This window comes from Vicugna pacos, chromosome 34, assembly GCF_048564905.1.
Source record: "Vicugna pacos chromosome 34, VicPac4, whole genome shotgun sequence".
Lineage (NCBI taxonomy): Eukaryota > Metazoa > Chordata > Mammalia > Artiodactyla > Camelidae > Vicugna > Vicugna pacos.
The window spans coordinates 985408-994657 of record NC_133020.1 but is presented as its reverse complement, the minus strand read 5'-3'; the positions used below and the strand labels follow the sequence as shown (position 1 = coordinate 994657).

The 9250-nt window shown below is 49.3% G+C and overlaps 1 protein-coding gene across 10 annotated transcripts in view; it reads right to left on the bottom strand.

Annotated features, from left to right (window-relative positions):
• Positions 1–4106: 4106 nt before the first annotated feature.
• Positions 4107–9250, bottom strand: part of LOC107035100 (guanine nucleotide-binding protein G(I)/G(S)/G(O) subunit gamma-4-like) — a 42451-nt gene continuing 37307 nt past the window's right edge. For 5 of the 10 annotated variants that reach the window (XR_012066813.1, XR_012066809.1, XR_012066810.1 and 2 more), the window contains 2 exons: positions 8105–8852; positions 4369–4491 (listed from right to left, as the gene is read on the bottom strand). Coding sequence is in view for 4 of the 10 variants with exons in the window: in XM_072954268.1 (XP_072810369.1) it covers positions 4363–4491 (129 nt within the window). In the remaining 6 variants the exon portion in view is untranslated. Of the gene's footprint in view, positions 4492–8104; positions 8853–9250 lie in introns of all 10 variants that reach the window. The other 5 variants (XM_072954268.1, XM_072954269.1, XM_072954266.1 and 2 more) reach the window with 2 other exon arrangements.

Below are 9250 nucleotides of genomic sequence, written 5' to 3'. Positions count from 1 at the left end.
GACAGGTGCTGTGAGGGCTGCTTCCCGGTGCATGATGTGCATAGGGTGTGCCCCCACCCTACCCCAGGAGATGGAGCTGAAACTCAGAGCAGACACGGAGTGTCCTTCTGGGCCTCCATAAAAACTGGTGTCTTCTCACCACCATGAAGAGCTGAAGGAGATGGACAAGGAGGTAAATTCTATCACCCACAGCCAGTCATCTTCTCAGGCCAAAACATGAGTTGCTCATGTGATTTTCATTTCAAATCTGAACAGTCACCAGAACAAAACTCCTTTCGACCTTTGGTTTGCTCCCCTCCCTCGGCTCCCTGGGAGGGTGGCGGCTGACCATGCAGACTGTTGCTGAGTTCCATGGGGCCCGGTGCTCAGAATCAAAGGGAGACCAGCTGGCTCCTGTCCCAGGAGACCCAGCTTGAACTTACCCTGTGATTTCCCTGGGATTCAACGTGTCAGAGCTGCAGGAAGGAGCTGGTGGGGCCACGTGGGAGCCGACAGCAAAGGAGACAGCCCTGGGGACATCAGCATTGATCAGAGGTTTGGAAGGGGGCCCAGGACCCCCATGGGTGGGTGCAGGGTCCAGGGAGCCACGTTTGCTTCAGTGTGTCTACGGGTCAGGGGGCCTGGGGGACTGGGTTCTGTTCAGAAGATGCAACATCGCAGAGCCAGCTGGTGCCTCCGCTGCGGCTCCCTCCCCCAGAGGGGGCATCACTGTGGACTGCCAGCCCCTCCATTCATTCCAGGAAGCAGGAGAGGCTGAGAAGATGTCACCCGCCTCATTTACAGAGAGGCTGAGACAAGCGGGAAGCCCCAGGAGGATTCCCCACTGTCCGCCCCAGAGACACAGATTCCATGTGAGGCACCCACATATTCCATTCACAGGCCACCATCTACACTGTGCTGAGAGCCTGTCGATTGTAAGTATTCGTATCTTGGTGTGTTGTCAAGTACACTCAAATGCCCTGCGAATAATGTTACACCCAAGCAGGAGTAAAAAGTTGAGCCAAATGGCAAAAAGGAAAAGAGAACCATAGGAGCCTCAATGGCTAGCCACAAAACCAGTGTTTTATTGAAGTACAACATCGATACAGAAAAGGGTGCATGCGTGGAGAATTTTTACAAACTGGACACACCCAGGTAACCAGCAACCAGACCAAGAAACAGAACATCCAAGAAGCTCCCTTGTGCCCTTCTGGTGACCAGGCCCCCAGAGTCACTCACCTCCCTGCTTGCCACAGTGGAGGTGAGCCCTGCTGGGGTTCGCACTTGATAGACGTGGAACCACCTGGTCCCGGACCTGCCTTCTCTTGTGAGATGTTGTGTGTGCACCTGCCGAAGCATCCCAGGGCTTCACAGTGCAGACACACCATGATTTGTTTATCCATTCAACATGGGCATCTGGGTGCTTTCCAGTCTGGGGTTATTATGAGCAGTGCTTCTAGAACATTCTAGTACCCTTCTTTTGGTGAAAATACATACACATTTCTGTTCACTTGGGAATGGAGTTTTTAGGTCATGTGACACATACATTCAACCCAGGCTATTTTGTAGAAGAGGAGGGAATTTCTTGGATGAAGCTTGGAGGCTCAGAGAACTGGGAAAGCTGGGAAGGAGACCTGGGTAGGGACAGAGGCAGCTCAGTGGGGCCAAAGAATGGAGCAGAAATGGTCTGCTTGTGACTCGGCCATCCCTTGACGTTACCAGTGGACACACCATCCCTGAAGCCTACCAGTCCTAGACACCTCCCCTGCTTGAACACTGCTGCCCCCCAACAACTGCAGCTCTCATGAAATGAATCTCAGCATCCCTAAATTTTTGTGTCACTAGCTCTGAGCTCACAGTCCCAAGCACGGGAGTCCCAGGACTTTGCCCTGGGTCACTGGGCACTCTGGTGCTGGGAAAGGAGCGTGCACCTGAGAGACAGGGAAGCCCTCCCCCACTTCAGCATCCACAGTGGGAGGGGGTACTGTATCCCACCCAATTTATACATAAGGGGTGAGTTCCCCATTTAGGAAAGGGGTCAGCTGCTAGACAGCCAAGCTGGAAACACCAAATGACAACTGGTGCACCCCACTTCATCAGCTCCCAGCGACTTGGAGGGGAGGAGCTGGTGCACACGTTTGCATACCTCACAGCACGTGTGCCTGCACTTGACTTTAAAGGACACATTAGAAGGGGCAAGCCACACAAAACGCCATAGGTGTGGAAGGAAATGTTGTCACGGAAGGACAGAAAGCATCTCATGGAGGGATGCAAGGAAGAGGGGAGGAAAAGGGAAAAGTGGGAAAGGGAGAGGAGAATCTGGAGGGGCAGCAAAAAGTGAAAACAAAGGGGAGAAAGTTTGGTTAAGACCAGAAGCACATTTTTTTTTTTCTTGACCTGATTTAGCCAGTTTCTGGGCTGTCCCACTTTGTGGGCCTCTCTAATGTGCTTTTATGGATTGTGCTTTTGCTTTATCAGGTTAATGATGTTGACACAGACCACAGAATAAAGAGAGCCTGGTCATCAACCAAAACAGAGGAGGCTGTGAAGTCTCTTTGTCACGGACAGCATACAATTCTGAGACTGTCTTAGCACACAGCTTCCTAAGGACACTGGCATTATCAGGGAGTTTTCACGAAATGAAGAATGGGCTTTAGCCAAAGCAGCCAAGAATAAAAGCATCCTGAAACCATGTAACAAGGGTAGCAAGTCATTAACTGATCGGAAAATTACATTCGCCTCTTTGTAGGCAATTTTACATGATTCCTCCAACTGAATTGTGGATATGTGAAGTCATACATTCATCCCTCCCTATACTATACCAGGTATTGAGTGCATTTGTTTTAAATGATCATCAGAGCTGTCATCCACGTTGCACTGCCCTCTGTCCCAGACAGAAAGGCAGGAGGAGTAACTACCATCACCCCTAATTTGCAGGTTGGAACATTCCAGATATATAGTGGCCCGCCCTGTATCATACAGTAAGCTGCTGCTCCCAGTTTCCAAACAAATGGAACAGAAGCAAACTTGGACAAAGCGCCCTCTGCTCCTGTGGTTTGTTTCCCTTCCTTTCTCGGGGGCAGTAGGAGTTTGTTTTCGGTGGTGTCTGCAAGCATGTCTCTCTAGCCTTTCATGGGGCAGCCATGTGTCACCCTCTGTAAGCTCTCAGAAGACGAGCCCGACAGGCCTGCTCCTGCGGAGAGAAGTGGGGTGCCAGGTGGACCTCCGTGATGATGCTTCGTGGCACGTGGCTCAGGTTGTCGCACGTCTGCCTACCTACCTGCGAACAGGCAGACCTGGAAGGCAGGGTAACTCAGGGGTTCAGGTGGGGCTCTGGGGCCCAACTGTCTGCACTCAGGGCCCAGCCTCCCCGCTTACCACCCACAATCTTAGGGAAACGGCATAGTCATTCTGTGCCTCAGTTTCTCTCTTATATACAGCTGTATTCAGGAAATTTATCTCTTGTCAGAGGAGTGGATCCGTGGGGCTGCTCCGACCCGCGGATCGTGCCTGGTGAGCAGCTGCCCTGCCTCACTCCTCTGGCTGGAGCCACCCTAGTGAACCCCCACAGGGCCCAGCGCTGGGCCCAGAGCGGGTCCTTAGTAATGCAGCCCATGTTGGAACTACAGGGGAGAAGCCAGGACAAGATGCAGCAGGGAGAGGTGGCCTATGGAGAGGGGAGGTGGTCTCCCTGGCCACGCGGCTGGAGCACAGAAATAGATGTAACCGTGTGACATTTATGGTTAAGCTCTCTACAGTATCCGCCCAACACCTACATTTGTAGAAGGACCACCTCTGAAGTGACGGGTGACGGTCAGTGAGAAACGAGTCTGGGCCCCAGGAAGGCGCATGTTTAGAAGACCAGCTGATGATGTGCGCTGTTTGTTTTTCAGCCGGAAGAAGAAAGAGCAGGAAACAGAAAGCTTCCATAACGGCTGTCTCCAGAGAGCTGGAAACTTGACCCATATTCTTCAGCTGGTCAACGAGCTCTAACTTGACCCTGAATTTTTGTGAATGGGGGATTGTTGAGTACATTTTTTCCTTCTCCATAAATGACCCATTGCAGTGTATAAACTGGACGTGTATGTAAACTCAGGAATTAGATGCTTAAAAAAAAAATTAAGCCCTTGGACCCACACTTATTTTTACTTGGGACATTCGTTATTTGGCTACAAAAATGTCTATTTTCTTTGCTAATCATGAAAATCACATGAAAACGAAAAGAAAAAGTGAAATCGAATGCAATGACGAAAACCAATGAGAAGCCGTGGCGGGCGGGGCCGACCTGGTCCGGGAGGGGCGGGTGGGCGGCCTCCCTACAGCGAAGAGCATGCGCGGCCTCTGCCAGCGATGCTACAAAGATACTTTAGTTAACACTCGGAGTCAGAGGATGGTACAAAAGAACTTCTTCTCTTGGAAGGGGTTTTCTGACGCAGGCACTGGGATGATGAGATGGTCCTCCCGAACGTGGGCCTCGCAGTACGCCAGGAGGTCCGCCGCCACCTGGAAGACCTGGGGGGGACACAACACAGGCGGGGTTAGAGGCGGGTTCAGAGCGGGTCCGAGGTGGAGGTGACCACGCAGGGACAGGTTGCACTGCGTGCACGGCCAACGACAGGGCCATTCCGAGGCCTGGGGAGAGCGAGTGTGCAAACCTGCCTGTGAAGCAGAGAGAGGTCGCCCCCAGGGTAGGGTGAGATCAGCACCTCGAGAGGAACCAGGAGCCTGCAGAAGGGTCCAGACCGCCTCATTCTGCTCTGAGCTGCGTGCTGAGCCAGGCTCCAGGCCAGGAGCTCACAACTGCTCTGCTAAACCGTTTCTAGACCAACAAAGCTGAGTGCTGGCCCCCGCCAACCAGTGTGAGGGTATTGATAATTATTACTGCTGGTATTGTTTTATTACAGTCCGCATCATGACTAACACAGACGCCTGACCCTTCTCAACAGAACATGTAGAGAAGCACACAATGAAAAAGAATATGTAAACAATGATATGTTGTACACCAGAAATTGACACATTGTAACTGACCATATTTCAATTAAAAAAATTTTTTTAAAGCACATTACAAGGGGGAGGGTATATAGCTCAGTGGTAGAGCATGTGCTTGGCAGGCACGAGGTCTTGGGTTCAATCCCCAGTACATCTGTTAAACAAACCAACCTAATTACCCCCCCACAAAAAACCCCCAAAATAAATAAAATAATTTTTAAAAAAGATGTGGTATATTTATACAGTGGAATACCACTCAGCCATTAAAAAAAATAAGAAAGAATGTAATAATGCCATTTACAGCAACATGGATGGACCTGGAGATTGTCATTCTAAGTGAAGTAAGTCAGAAAGAGAAAGAAAAAATGCCATATGGTATCGCTTATACGTGGGATCTAAAAAAAGGGCCACAAGCAAACTTATCTACAAAACAGAAACAGACTCACAGACATAGAAAACAAACTTATGGTTACCAGGGTGGGAAGGGATAAACTGAGAATTTGAAATTCACACCTCTTGGGGAGTGATGGTAATGTTAGCTATCTTGATTGTGGTGGTGGCTTCACTGGGGCATACATCTTTCAAAACTCATCAAACTGTTCATCTGAAATATGTGTAGGTAGCAGGGGCTGGAATCCTCCAAATAATCCTAGTCAAGATAGGTAATGCATTTTTCCTTCAAATAAAACAACTAAAAGTTAACCAGATGCATCAAACAAAATCTTGACAAAGCCTGTGGAATGAGAGTGAAGTCTGCAGTCATGTGGATGCCCATACAGGAATCTCCCTGGGGTGGTGGAGGCCACAGAGGCCTGCAGAGGACCTGTGAAACCATCACTGGGGACTAGAGCACAGGAGAATCAGAATCACGCAATGAGGGCAGCCGCGTGCTGGTGTGGAGCCTGGGGGACAGCACCACCATGCTGCATGCTATCTGTCCGCTTCTGAACCCAAGCCAAGTGCTCTCCCCTGACTGCCTTGGTCATGACCTGCCTCCTGGCTACCCCAGGCTTCTTCCCATGCCTAGAGAGGCATGGGGTCTCCTCCGTGGCCACCATGTTAGGACAGCCACTGTATTCATCCAGTGGTTCTTCTGGCAACCACAGCAAACTGGTCTTTGCAGCTGCCCAGGCCAGCACCCACAAGAGGGTGGCGTGGTTGGAACAACCACCTTCCTCTGCTCAGACTCACCTGTCCCCTCGGCTCGGCTAGGCCTCCGCCCCTGACACCGGTGAGCTCTTCCACGTGGCTCATTTCAGAATGTCTGATCTGACCATCACCCCCTCTCTAGTTTCCTGGTTTCCATTTTCCCCTTTATCTTGGGGGGACCTGCCTCCCTTGATTCTGAACTCTCTATAAACCTCATTATCTCATCTGGGAAATAATGTTTTAGCGAATTGAGAGGATATAGAGGAAACGTAAGGCAAGATTTTTGCCCTCTGGAGATCTGACTGAGAAGACTCAAAAATTTTAAAGTTACTATAATAATCAGCATGTGCTAAAACATCACAGAAGAACAGCTGCACACCACCACAGGACCGTGGACCAGGGCAGGGAGACAGGGGTGTCTGAGTGCCCCACCCGGCTCCACGTGGGGGCAGTTACCTTGGTAAACCTGCCCCCTTTATCCTGACACTAGTCCCAGCCTTCTGGGTCCAGAAACACGATTTTCTGGCATGCCAAGAATGGATACCCTCTTGGGGCAGGTCCGTATTAAGCCAGTTCAAGAGACGGCTGTATACAACCATTATTAAAATAACGGCTAACATTTACAGAGTGCTTCTTACTTGCCAGGCACTGTGCTAATGCATCATTGTATGTATTGCCTTATTTAATTCTTCTAGGTACTAGTCTCCTTATTTTTTTTTTCAGTGTGACTTTTTTTTAATTGAAGTATAGTTGATTTATAATGTGTTAGTTTCTGGTGTACAACACAGTGATTCAGCTATACGTATATATTCAGTTTCACTATAGGTTACTACAGAAATTGAATGTAGCTCCCTGTGCGGCACAGTAGGACCTTGTTGCTTATGTGTTTTATACGTAGTAGTGTGTGTCTGCTAATTCCAAGCCCCTAATTTACCCCAGCCCTCTCTGTCCCCTTTGGTAATCATAAATTTGTTTTCTGTGTCTGTGATTCTCTTTCTGTTTTGTAAGTAAGTTCATTTGTATCTTTTTTTAGATTCCACATATGTGATATATATTTGTCTCTCTCTATTTGCCTTCACTTACAGCAGTGATTTAGTTCCACATATGTATTCTTGTTTTGCTCTTTCAGTTTACAGTGTTGTGTCAATGTCTGGGGTACAGCATCAAGTTTCAGTCATACATATACATACATATAGTCCTTTTAATATTCTTTTTCATTATAGGTTATTACAAGTTATCGAATATAGTTCATTCTGAGTCCTATTCTTAAAGCCACTTTATAGATGAGGAAACCAAGGCCTGGAAGTTAAAATACTTACCCAAGGTCTCATGTCTAGTAAGAGAGAAGGCCGGAATTTGGGGCTAAGCAGTCTGAGCGCAGAAGCTATGCATTACAGCGGCTGCAGGATTAACTGTTAATGAAGACTGTACGGTGGCCTGGAGCTTTCTCATATGCTGGGCCACACACACTCCATGTAGACCAGCTATCTGGGAACTCACATGACCAGACAGAGAAGTGTCTTGCCTCTAAAGTTTCTTAGGTCATTTGGCTTGATCCAGAGACAGTCTTGCCAAAGAAACCCTAACAGGGGAGTCTCCTGGGGGCGGTAGTGTGGAGACTGGCTTGTCCTCCTCCCTGGCACCCTGGGGTGTGCTTGGACATCTCCTGCCAATTTCACCCCCGAAACTCTTCCCTCCTCGAGGCTGTGATCTTCACATTATATTGTTGAAACAAGGAGGCTATAAGACTGAGTTGGCTCAGATTTCTTGGTAGCCTCCGTGAGCCAGCCAAAACTTCAGCTAGAGTCAATGTGCCCAAATCTGAGAAAGTGACACTCAAGACCAACCAATCACAAAGAGCCCACGAGGTGCCCCCAAATAAAGCGACCTCTTAAGCTAAACCAATCAAACAACAGTTTGGCGTGGCTTCAGCATCTTCCCCCTAAACACCTTGCCTTCTTTCTGCTGGTGAACGGTGGCTACCTACCTTTGGTTTGGTGTTTCCTGATGTGACTCCGTGTGCCCAGATTAAACGCTTCAACATGTTTAATGGGCTTCCGTTGACCTTTCAACCACACGACCCAGCCAGTCCGAAGGTGGCTTGCTAAATTATCATTACAGCTTCCTTCCCCTTGATCAGTTTCCTTGTTCAGATGCTCGCCAAACTCCAAGGAGGGTAGATTTGACGAGTCATTTCCAGAGAGCAACCACAAGGGGGCGCTGCACCGCCAACCATCAGGCCAGGGCATGGGAGGAGGGGCCAAAAAAATGGGGCTTTGTAGGACGGCCTCGTTGGGGAGAGACGGGGCTGGGTCGCTCTCCTGCCTCCCATCAGTGTATCTGCTCCCCTTTCAGCCCCGTGTCTGCCTGGCAGCTGTGCTGCCAATGGCTGGCCTGGCTAAGCTCTAAGCCGGTCTCGTTTAGGCATTTTTCTATCACCTCCAAAGGTGACGCACTTGACTCCACAAGTTTTCTTTCAAGAAAACAAGCTGTTCTCAGATTGCCTCCCTTTGTTTTTGCTGCCATTGTTTTGGGGCCACAGGTCTGTTTGCTGAGGTATAACGATGCTCCTCTGGGTCAGAGTTCCTTTCGTGCACCTGTCCTACAGGAACGACATCGCAGCCAAGGCGGTGACGGCGCCGAGTAATTAGCGCCCGGCGGAAGGCCCAGTGTGTGGCTCCGGGTTGGCTCCACGCCATGTTGATTTCCTAGATGCACTGAGATTATTGCGAATGCTGTAAAACACAGCACACGGGAGTGTAAGTCATCCTGCAACAGAAGGGGTTTTTCCACCTTTCCCACCTTAGCCGTCAGCCTTATTTCATGTAGTGCCCAAGGTCCCCTTGTTCCTGGCTAACCCCTGAAGTTTGCTGTAATAGGATCTGAAAAGATAAATACACGTAATGAACATCTTAATGAGCCTGCCACACGAAAGACCACACCTTAACGCACAGCTTAGTATCCAGGCATAAATTAATCTAAACCTGCTCCTGAGATGGAAAGGGAGGGTTTTCTTAACCAGCCCTAGACTGACTTTCATGACTGAACGTTTCCTTCAGTGCATGTGAAATAATGGCTTGCAGACTCGGCCAAATCCCATAAAAGCCTGCCACCTTTGAAACGTAAATTTAAA